The sequence below is a fragment of the Staurois parvus genome, unplaced genomic scaffold (assembly GCF_062004578.1).
Source record: "Staurois parvus isolate SC_StPar_1 unplaced genomic scaffold, SC_StPar_1.0 ptg000423l, whole genome shotgun sequence".
NCBI lineage: Eukaryota > Metazoa > Chordata > Amphibia > Anura > Ranidae > Staurois > Staurois parvus.
Window position 1 is genome coordinate 2173202 of NW_028318219.1, and position 12329 is coordinate 2185530.

General features: G+C 43.1%; 1 protein-coding gene across 5 annotated transcripts in view; it reads left to right on the top strand.

The window, feature by feature from the left end:
* Positions 1-12329, top strand: part of ARHGEF1 (Rho guanine nucleotide exchange factor 1) — a 162308-nt gene that overhangs the window by 137386 nt on the left and 12593 nt on the right. For all 5 annotated transcript variants that reach the window (XM_089687347.1, XM_089687344.1, XM_089687346.1 and 2 more), the window contains 4 exons: positions 3532-3607; positions 5071-5238; positions 9029-9116; positions 10887-10991. In XM_089687347.1, coding sequence (XP_089543473.1) covers positions 3532-3607; positions 5071-5238; positions 9029-9116; positions 10887-10991 — 437 coding nt within the window. The remainder of the gene's footprint in view (positions 1-3531; positions 3608-5070; positions 5239-9028; positions 9117-10886; positions 10992-12329) is intronic.

A 12329-nucleotide genomic window follows, 5' to 3' on the forward strand; every position in this document is an offset into this window, starting at 1 on the left:
ATAGTGCCCCATCGTTGGTGTCAGTGGGGGGAGGAATAGTGCCCCATCGTTGGTATTAGTGACACAAATGATGGGGCACTATCCCTCCCACTGACACCAATGATACTTACCTTGCTGACTCCTGCTCCAGCCTGGGCTCGCTCTCTCCCTCTCCCATCTACAGCCTGCATACCTGGCTGCAGCAACAAAATTTGCACTTACCTGTCAGCTGTCTTCCTTCTCTGGCCTCTCTCTTCACTCGCTCCTGCAGCTCCCTGGATCTTCTTCGATCTCCGCGCGCTGCCGCTCGGCTCCTCCTCTCCAAGCTCCACCTCCTCGCCGGTGATTGGCCGCCTGTGTGCCTCTCCTGAGCTACAGTTCCGGTGGCCAATCAGCGGCGAGGCGGCGGTGACAGGGGCAGCATATCATCCCGCCCACACATCGCCGGAGACAGGAGCGGTGTCTCGGTTCCTAAGACCATCGGAAATATGTGTTTTCCGATGGTCTTAGGCGACCCCTGGGAAATGGTCGTTCGACCCCCAAAGGGGTCGCGACCCCCAGGTTGAGAACCGCTGTACTAGAGGTTGCGTGTTTTTTTTTTTTTTTTTTTTTTTATTATTTACTTGTGTTCTCTCCCTGCCAGATTAGGAGTAAGACTCTCCTGTTTCTTTCCTAAACTCCGTTCTGATGACTAAGACTAAAAAAAAAAAACATTTATTGAAGTTGCTACCAGGATTACATGTATATATAGAATATATATTATCATCCCTAATCCAGCAGCCTGGAAATTCCTAAATTGATAAAGGAGAGAATTCTATAAATTAAACTGGTTCCCCTTAAAGTGGTTGTAAAAGCAAAAGGTTTTTCACCTTCATGAATTCTATACATGAAGGTAAAAAACCTTTTGAGTGCAGTTTCTCCTGCACCCCCCCCCCCCTAAAACTCACCTGATCCAGTGATGTGCATGAGAGCAGCGGCTCCCCCAGGTCTCTCCCTCCTCATTGGCTGAGACTCAGCAGTGGGAGACATTGGCAGTAAGGAAGGGTCAGGGGGCAGGGCTGAGCCATGCTCTGTGAGTCTTATGGACATACAGAGGCGGCTTGGGAGTGAGCATCCAGGAGTCCCCCATAGCAAGCAGCTTGCCCTGGGGGCACTCAGCAGGGGATGAAGCTGAGGAAGGGGACCTGAGAAGAGGAGGATCAGGGCTGATCTGTGCAAAACCATTACATGGAGCAGGTAAGTATACCATGTTGGTTATTTAAAAAAAATAAAAAATTAACATTTAGAATCCCTTCAAATGGTCAATATAAAAGACATTTACCAAGAGCAGTAGGCGGGTCTACCGCAAATCACAACCCCCTGAGAGCTTGCAGCATTTTTATTTTGTCCTTAAAGTGGAACTTTACCCAAAACAACTTGATAAAAAAATAATGTTCTTTAGCAAGAAACATACATTCCACATTAATAATTATGCTACCAAAATGAGTGTGTGCTGTAAATTGCCTCCAGCATTGTTCCTGATTCATCCTGCTGGAGGTGGCCATTTTGCTGAAGCCCAGAGCCCCTGAGCAACAGTAAATCTTTAGGCTGTCAGTAGATTGGCCTTTAAAAATTCAGCACAGTGCCTAAAATTAGAGAGCAACTGAGCATGTGCAGAGCAGGGTGAGATGGTGTATTACTGGATTTTAAACCGTATAGGCACTTCTTTTTAATGTTTTACATAGCTATACCTGCAAAAGGGGCCAGTATGACGTGATCTAGCAAGACTTAATGTTCTGAATAAAGTTCCGCTGTAAGGCGCATGTAGCCTTTGCGATGGGATATCATATATATCACTGCCTCTATAAATTCTACTACCATGTCTGTATGGAATGTCGGGGGTGAGAACTGCAGACTCACTGAGGTGGGGGGTGTTTAAGGATGGCAGGGTAGTGGTTGGGGGTAGACTGCCGATTCATGAGTTAAAGGTGGCAGGGTGGTCCTGCATGACCAGTGTTCCAGTGTTGCTCCCCCCATCTTATCTTTTTTTTTTTTTTTTGGTACTGCTTTTGTCTTTGGTATAGTTCTGCCTTATTTTAACCATTAGCCGCCTGGCCAATTGCCGTTTGGCGGCTTCAAAAGCGCTGCTGCACTCCGGGTGCATGCCATTTGGCGTGCTCCCGCACATGCGCAGTTTGCGCTAATGCAGAGCGGTGCAGCAGCGCAATCTGTCACTGGCCGCGTACCTTGGACACGGCCGATGACAGATCTGAGTCCCGGCACCGTTGCTGATGCCATGTGACCTGCTGTGACCAATCACAGCAGGTCACATGACAGTTGTATACAATGGATGGCTTCATTCATGCCATTCATTGTATACTAGTGCCTAGCTGTGAATGGTCACAGCTAATCACATGCACATGTCATGTGATTAGCTGTGACCAAATCACAGCTAAGCACAAAAAAAAAAAAGAAGCTGAATGAATCGATTTCATTCAGGTAAATGCTTACTTATAGCAAAGTAATTCTTTACTATAAGCAAATTGTGTAAAAAAAAAAAAAAAATACTGATCACTTCCCCAAAGTAGTACAATGTTACTATGGTAACATTGTACTACTTTGGTCATAGTAAAATATGAAAAAAAATCTTTAAAAAAATGTAATAAAAAATTAAAAATAATAAAAAAAAAATATATATATATATATATATTTTTTTTTTCATACTGTCACCAGTCAGTGTCCCTGTTCACCGCCATGCCAGTTATAGGATGACGCTGTACTGCACTGGTGACAGTATGTAAAAAAAAAAATAGTGAAAATAATTTTTTTAATTTTTTCATTTTCCGAAAAATTATGACAAAAAAATACAACTTCAAAAAACTCACCATGCCTCTTATGAAGTACGTCGGACTGTCTACTCTGCAAAAAGTGGTCATTTGTGGGATATCTGTACTATTCTGACATTCTTGGACCTCAAGAAATTAGATTGGCTGTCAGTACTTCAGGATTGATCAATATTCAGATCTATACCATAGTTTGTGAACTCTATAACTTTCCTACAAACTGAATAATACATCCTAATTTGGGTTATTTTCACCAAAGACATGTAGCAGAATACATCTCGGCCTAAATTTATGAAGAACAATTATTTATTTGTAAACTTTTATAACAGAAACAAAGAAAAACGTGTTTTTTTTCAAAATTGTTGGTCTTTTTTTGTTAATTTAGCAAAAAATAAAAACCCCAGCGGTGATTAAATACCACCAAAAGAAAGCTCTAGTTGTGTGAAGAAAATGATAAAATTTTAGTGTGGGTACAATGTTGTATGACCGCGCAATTGTCATTCAAAGTGTGAGAGCGCTGAAACCTGAAAAATGGCCTGGGAGGGAAGGTGTAAAATTGCCCGATATTGAATTGGTTAAAACTCAATAAACAGAATTTAAAAAAAAAAAATTTTTTTTTTTTTTTGCAGCATGTCATTGGGCTAATAGAGAGAGCCCGATGTTCAAATGTTTTTTATGTTGGATTGTTGTCACCGCATATAGATGTCCTTTTTTTTTTTTTTTTCTCTAGTACATAGATATCAGCAGGAAAAATCTCATCTATGAGGGAGCACTTACTTGGAGAGTTAGCAAGGACAAGTCAGTAGGTGAGAACTAATATCATTGTTCTATTTCTCTACTTGTGTGCCTTGTCCACAAATGTCTTCTATGTCAAGTACTAGAGGGAAGGATATGGTTTAAGCCCTGGTTCACACTTGTGCAGGCTGTGCGTCATTTGAATGGGTTGCTGTGCCTGCATTTTTTGAATAAAAAAAAAATTTCTGAAATAAAAAAAACGCAGCCGCAAGGAAATCGCATAGTCTTTTTGACCATGCAATTTCCCTTTAGTTCCCACATGTGCAAACGTGATGCGGTCTGAGATGCATGCGTCTTGTAAGAGCAGCGCGATGTGGTTGCGGGTGTGGGAACAGATGTGATTCCCACAACCTCAACCAGCCTGCACAGTGTGAGCCAGGGCTTAGGCAGCATGTAGAGTTCCCCAAAATTCAGATTTAGAAAATGTGGTTACTTTGTTTAAATATTTTTTAAAGAAAATCAAAAGCCTATCTAGTATTATAAATGATGTACAGCATTATGGATTAAGTACTTATACTGACACATTAATACAGCACAGTTGAAGGAGACCTTTCAGTAAGTCTGCTAACATGTCACAATTAACAGCACCAGTACATATTTAATTATTAAAAAGCCATTCTCAAGCTCAGTCCTAGTGACTTTGCCTAGGTTGAGATAATGCCATTAGTCTGCTGCAGGCAGTAGAAACATTTCCTAAAGCAGGCCATAGGTTATGCATTTTTCTTTTCTTTACACGGGTGGAGAAAACGAAAATTGCTTGATTCCCCCCTTCAACACAGTCAGTGTTGATGGGGGAATCTCTTTCACAACGCTATTGTGTTCTGCTGATAGGGGGCCTTCCTGGGCCGGTAGAGCACAATGATTACTGTTAGCGGTCATAGCAACCAGCAGTAATCGCATGTAAAAAGTCCAACATTCTGGTTATACCCAAGTCGATCGATCAACTTTGGTACAACCAGCTGGACTGAATCTTGGTCGGTCTCTTCTGATCTGGCCGAGATTTGCTCCATCTATGGCTGGCTTTAGTCTCTTCTTCCCTAGTGATCAGATTTCAACACTGTAGCAATCTAATCGCTTTGGAGGCTGCAGCATAGGGCTGATCTATGTCAGGCATTGTGAACACAGAGAAGAACCAGGATTTACATTGGTGTGTCATTTCTAGGCCTGCATCTCAGTCCTGGAAATGGTTGTTGGCCCTGAAAGATGTTTATTTATTCTGAAGAGAAAAGCAGATAAAGGTATTGTCAGAGGGAGGGAGAGCCAGATACACATTACTTGACATGTTTTCAATTAATAAGAAAACATACATCTGATGTTAGGTCCGCTATAACCGGGATTACAGGGAAGCCACGTCTGCAGTACTGTCGTTTAGGCATTGCCCTTGGATCTGTCTTGCTGAATAAGCCCATATGGTGCAGGTACCTCTTTTCTATACCTTCTCATTACCCCTAACCCCTGAATTCTCATTCATCAGATGTTCACGTCTTGCTGTTGGATGACATCATGATGCTGCTTCAGAAGCAGGATGAGCGATTAGTCTTGAAGTGTCAAAGTCGGACACTCACCCCAACGCCTGATGGGAAGCTGATGCTGAGTCCAATCATTAAGCTGAATACGGCAATGGCTAGAGAGGTGGCTACCGGTGAGTATTTGAAAGTCCAACCCCAGCCGAAACACTTTTTTAAAGCTTCGGATAGAGAAAGGAAGATTTGGAACCTTAGCAACGTTATCAATGCGGTCTATAAAATGCATTGGGGGAAATTCTTTCGCTTCCTCTTCCTTTGACACCGGGATAAGAAATTGGGTGTCATTGGAAAAGGAAAATATGGACAGTGATCAAAACCTGGCAGAGGGTCTACACTTGGGGTAGGCAACCCTGGAGAGGTGGAGATCTACCTGGACAACATGGAAGGTCATGGGGATGTGGCACACCTTTCTGATGGGAAGCTGATGCTGAGTCCAATCATTAAGCTGAATTCGGCAATGGCTAGAGAGGTGGCTACTGGTGAGTATTTGAAAGTCCAACCCCAGCTGAAACACTTTTTTAAAGCTTGGATAGAGAAAGGAAGATTTGGAACCTTAGCAACATTATCAATGCGGTCTATAAAATGCATTGGGGGAAATTCTTTCGCTCCCACTTCCTGTGACACCGGGATAAGAAATTGGGTGTCATTGGAAAAGGAAAATATGGACAGTGATCAAAACCTGGCAGAGGGTCTACACTTGGAGTAGGCAACCCTGGAGAGGTGGAAATCTACCTGGATAACATGGTAGGTCACGGGGATATGGCACACCTTTTTCTTCAATGATCCACTAAGGTTCCATTAAAAATATACTGTATATGTATAAATATATATATTTATATATAAAATATATACTGTACATGTCATTTAAAAATAAAAATGGAACGTATTCACACACTCCTCTACAGCCAATCACATAAAGCTCTGGGGTAGAAGACAGTTGCTAGGAGGAATCCAATGTATGAGCTGTCAAGCTTGTTTCAGTCACCGCACCCAGAACACGACTGTGCGTTCTGTACCTGCAGACCTTGGTTCGGTTTAGGAAGATGACATCTGGGCCTTTGACGCAGAGTGATCTGTCCTCTTCAGCCCTCATAAACTCCAGGAGGTGAAGCAACCGTGGTGGTGGTAGTGGGGGTTTATAAAAAGAAAGCACAATGAAGACAGTTTAGGTCTTTTGGCATAGCATGGTCATGATCTACCCGTCCTAGCTGTGGTTAACCTGTTGCCTACCTACTGTCTAGACTCTAGACCTTCCCTTTTTAGAAATTTCCCCATTTTTTGCCTTCTAATAAGGGAGAATTCTTAATACTTCTTGTTCCTGTAACTCTTTATCACAGATATAGTAAATGATGGGAAATCACCCCAATGGGGGCACACAACTATAAAAACCCAACAGAGGTTCTACCAATTCTCCTATCCTTCTAAAAGGTAGGCTTTAAGAAAAAAGTCATTGGATTGTGCCAATTTCACTCCCCCAGGTGCTTTTGGATCAGCAGGAAAAGAAATGATCCGCAACTCCTTACTTGCTCTTTAAAATCTTCAAAATGTATTCATTCTCCATAAAAGGCACAATGTTCAGACAGATGTTATTGCGTTTCAGTGGCTTGTTTTGTAGACCAGGGGTCTACAAAGTTTCTGAACAATGGGCCAGTTTACTGTCCTTCAGACTCAAGGGGGGGCTGGACTGTGGCCAGTAAGAGTAGAAAATGGCCTGGTGTCAGTGGGAGTAAACAATGCCATCATTGGTGTCAGTGGGGAGGAATAGTGCACTTTTGTTGGTATCACTGGGAGGAATAGTGCCTTTCATTGGTGTCGGTGAGAGGAATAGTGTCCCACTATTGGTGCCAGTGGGAAGAATAGTACCCCATTGTTGGTGTCAATGGGGAGGAATAGTGCACCTTTGTTGGTGTCAATGGGGAGGAATAGTGCACCTTTGTTGGTGTCAATGGGGAGGAATAGTGCACCTTTGTTGGTGTCAGTGGGGAAGAATAGTGCCCCTCATTGGTGTCAGTGAGAGGAATAGTGCTCCATCGTTGATGTCAGTGGGAGGAATAGTACCTAAAGGGCCAGATAATGGGAAGTAAAGGGCCACATCTGGCCCTAGGGTCGCAGTTTGGAGACCAACATTCTAGACTCACAAAAACCTGAAGTTATCCTTAACCTCTCACATAACACAAATATGAGGTGGCAAGAAAAGTGGGCTGTTATGTGTCCACGGTGGCCTGAGCTTGTGACCGTGCTGCCAATCCCAATCATGTGACCACTGTGAGAGCTGTGGTGCCTTCTGAGCATTAAGGAATATGTAGACCCAACATTTCATATTCCTGACAAGTGCCTGATGTAACATGTACTTGTATGAAAAAGTATCCTGTTCTCTTTGTATTGCTTCTTTTGTGTGAAATCCCTGGTGTTCCTGCCAGTCCCTCTGCTTTCCTATTAAAAACTGACAACACTAGCCAGGAGAACACAGCATGGTCAGTTTTCTTCTCCAATGGTCAGCCTTGTCCTGACACACACCCCCTGCACAGCCATTGACTGGGAAGACCAGTGTGATGCTGTTCCCCTCCCCCAGCTTTCTGTGCAGCTGAGAAAAGAGGGAATGTGATCATTTATAAAAAAAAAAAAGGGTGAAAAAGATATTTTATATATTTGTTATATCTATACATAAATGTTTTGCCTTTCATTTCCATTTTAAACTGAATGGATTGTTTTACAAGGTGAGGGTTTACAATCACTTTAAAGCCCACTTAAAGGGGTTAAAGAGGTCAGTAATGCTCAGGTTAAAGGAAACCTACAGGGAGAAAATATGGACGCTATCATTGCTGAGCTTTTTCAGAAAAATGCTGTTTTCATGGCAGTCATAGTGATCCAGGGGCTTCATTATGTTCTCAGTCACCAACTCAGAATAAGTAAGTAGATCAGGACTTCTGACTTCACGCCTAATTTCCTGATCTGCATACTTGTTCCAGGCCAGTATCTCCAAGTACTGAAGTCAGGTACAGCCAAGCAGCGAACACGTTCAAGAGCTCAGCAGTGATGGTACATGTATTTCTACCAATACAGGTTTCTTTCAAAGTGTACCTGTCACTTGCAAAGCAGGTCAAAGCAATGCAGTATCTACTTATCCTGCACCCCTTGTATCCATACCTTAGTGTATGGGATGGGATTCTGTGCCTGATGCATTGATATTGGAGCACTTGCAGCTAACACCTTCTGTCCTTTTTGGAAGGACCTTGCAGGTCAGATTGAGATTTTTAACAGGTAACTAGCAATTCTGATGATCCAATTGTCACAAAGGGCTGTGAGAGAGGGACTGGGTCAGACATTTTATTCCCAGCCTAATTCTAAGAATTATAGAAAATGGCTACAGTTGGGGAAACACAACATACCTTTTCCTGCTCTTGACTTGTAATGGTGGGAACATCACACATTTTCCAGTTCTCTAATGAGTCCACAAGATGGCTCCATTCACCATACAAAAGTGTCACACCTATCATGTACACAGGCAAGGTTCACACCTATGCAGGTTGCGTTTGAGCCGTTTCTGCATTTTGTTTTGCGCCTGCGTTTTGCCGCTATGTTGATGCGTTTTGCATTTTTTTTTCCATTTTTTTTATTTTTCTTGTTGCTAGGCAAATTTAAAATGCAGCAAAAATGCAATACATGCTATTCCACAGCATTTCCATTGAAGTCCCTAGAACCAAAAACGCAACTTTTTGCTTTAAAAAAAGTGCCTGACCCTTTCCAAACAAACGCACCGGGTGAAAACGCACAGATGTGAACATGTCCCTTAGGAAATCATGTTAAATAGACTGTACTGCCTTTCTGTAAAACACAGCAGAAAACACTTAGGTGTGAACCTAGGGTCACTGACAGCTAACACTGTAATATCTGGTCTCATTGCAGATAACAAGGCCTTCTTTGTCATATTCAAGTGGGAGGACAGACCGCAGATCTATGAACTGGTGGCCCCCACTACATCTGAGAAAAACATGTAAGTTCATAGGAAAAGCTTTGGCTTGTTTTTTTTTTTCTCCACAGACAGTTCCACTTTAATCCTGTTGGAGGGGCTATATGTATTTTTCTTTTTTTTTTTTACAGGGCACAAAATTCACTGATATGTTATAACATAAGTACTCTTATACCAGCATTGGTAACCCTTTGTCAGCTCTTTAAGGGAGTGTTAAAGCGGAGTTCCACCCTAAAGTGGAAGCTTCGCTTGCTTGCCTCCTTCCCCCCCTCCACTGCCATATTTTGCACCTTAAGGGGGAGCGAATACCTGATTTTGATAGGTACCTGCTCCCACTTCTGGCTCAGTCCGGCCCCCCTCCTTCCTCCCGCAGTCTCCTGGAAACCTTCACAGGTCCCAGAAGACTGCCGGACCAATCAGGATCTGCAGCACGACTCGCGCATGCACAGTGGGCATCCAGCTGTGAAGCCACAAGCTGTCACAGCCTGGTGCCCACAGTTGAGATGCCAGCGCCGGGGAGAGAAGGAGAAAAGGGACGGTGCGGGTGAGCAGGTCGCTGGACCCTGGGACAGGTAAGTGTGTGTTTTTAAAAGTCAGCAGCTACAGTTTTGTAGCTGCTGACTTTTAATAAACACAAAAACGACTGGAACTCAACTTTAACACTGGGAAATGGCTTTCCGATCAGTTGTTTGGTGTAATTGGCTGTTGCAGCAGTCACATGGTCGGGAGCCCATCTGAACGCAAGCAGTGATCAGATGACAGCTTTGTCGGTGTGCTGGGGGTGTGCAGATAACTTGGTCTCAGCACAGAACCTCAAAGCCCCTTGGATGCATATGTGCAACAACTGGACATTAAGGCCCACCTGCCCTGCCGACCCATAATATGCGTCACTCGGTCAGCAAGTGATTAATTAACGCAAAGCTCCAGGCAAATACACTTAAAGTGGTTGTACACTATTTCATATACCTCAGGTGATACACAAAGATTAAACCAATCCTCCTCCATACGTTGTACCTGTTTATCTGCAGTCTTCTTTACATCTGTTCAAAGTGCTTAAATTTATAAAGCTTGTCTGAGAGTTCATAAAAAAAGGGCTGGAGAGCTGAAATTACAAACTGCAGAGCTCAGTGAGGAGAGATCTGAGAGCTGATTGGAAGGAAAGGACATACCCGTCCTTCACACAGCACACAGGCACAGAGCTGAGGCTGTCAATCTGCTGCAGCTCCCTCGCCGTCACCATTTTTCTATTGGTGTCAGGAAAACTTGTCAGGAGTGATTCATGCTGATAGCAGAGGAAGGAGGCAGCAGACAGAAATTATATTTAGTGCTCTGGATTCAGACCAGTGCACACTATAGAGGGGTGTGTTTTGTTCATATTTCATATCTGAGGTTTATAACCTCTTTAAGTCCAAGTATTTTTACATTAAAAATGTTCTAGTACAGCTGATATCTAAAGAAACACCCGAACTCTGAAAGCTGTGCCCAAAAATAAAAGGCAGGCAAAGTGGAAAAGGACTAGTCACGAGTATTGCCTGGGGTCTCCCTACAGCTGATCTTTCCCTATTAGTGGCTTGCCATGCCTTGCTCTTTGCTGTGTGTCTTTAGGTCACATGACATATCATTAGTCGTAGGCAGGTTACAGAAGAAATAAAATAATACAGACAAGCTCATTGAGGTGATGGTGCTCATTCATAATTCAATGAACAGGCAAACAGTCCAGAAAGCTGCAATAGATAACAGAAGTGTGTTATTGTGCTACCGTCCCGTAACATTACATGCATTCTTTTTTTACAGCTGGTTTTCTCTGGTCAAGCAAAGTACTGGACATTTTGAACCTTCTTCATCCAAGCCAAGACCTTCCTACCATAATCCACCGATGATCCCTCAGAGCCCCTCAGAGTAAGTCCACTGTCAGACCGACAGTGTACCTTTTTATGCATCTATTTACAACAAACCATATAGGTGGAATCTTCTGCTGTCATGTAAAAGGACATTTTGAGCAATATAAATGTACATCTCCATGGGTCGGAGAAGGGGCCAGTTCATACTAGAACGGTCCTTTTGCGGTGCATTTAACCTACTTAAACCAGCTTCCTAACACATCACAATAGGCCAAAGAATCTGCTGCATTTATGTTGGAGCATCCCAACGCATGGTAGTGTGCATTGAATGGTCCCACAGTACACCAAATTCAGATACAGCAGCTCAGTGTGTGAATGGGCCGTAAAGATCCCTTATCTCCAGGGTGAATCCTAATATTCTAAATTGAAGGCTTTGGTCACACCAGTCAGAGCAAAGCAACACATTTCCTTTAACTCTCCACCCTTAACATGCTTTTACTTAGCTTTCCTTCACTTCTCTACTGCTTACTGCTGGGTGCCAAAGGTAAAACTTGGTCTTCCAGATCTGTAGGAGCATGTGAGTTGTTCCTTGGGGGTTATTTACTAAAACTGAAGAGTGCAAAATCTGGTGCAACTCTGCATAGTAACCAATCATCTTCCAGGTTTTATTGCCAAAGCTTCATTGAACAAGCTGAAGTTAGAAGCTGATTGGTTACCTTGTACAGCTGTAACAGATTCTGAGAGCACCAGTTTTCGTAAATCTACCTGTATGTGAAAAGACTGGGCCAATAAGCAAAGTCACAATGGTAGTCTACAGCTACGACTCCAGTGACGTCTAGGTTCCACAGGACTTTACTTTTGCTGCTGATGGCTAAATAAAGAATTAGAGGAGCAGAATGGAGGTACGTGTGTGCTGCTGGCAAGGGCCAAGTTAAAGTCAACCTGTTGCTTTGCCCTGTGTGGTCAAAGCACAGGTTTAGGGGAGGTCCAGGTTTAGGTAGGTCTTCCAAGGAAAGTTATACCAAGAAACGAACTTGAATTCATGAAGGTGTGTATGAATGGATTTATGAGGTGTTCAAGACTGGGTGGCTATGAAGATCTCTACAATAAAAAGTACCTTGTGGAGGCTGATAAATGGATATCTGGTCTTCATGGGCACACGATCAACATTATAATGGAACACCATAGGACTGACATATGACTGAGGTGCTCGATTTGACTCATCATTGATTCATGGTCAAGGAAGATTGCTCACATTCATAGCGGGTGCAGTGAGTCCAGTGAGGCCACTCTCAGCACATACACAATACCCCATAGCTGGAGGACCCTGAGTTTAAAATCCAGGTGTGAGAAAAGTTGATTAATTTAGTTTTGATTCGTTTTGCGAATGAAAATG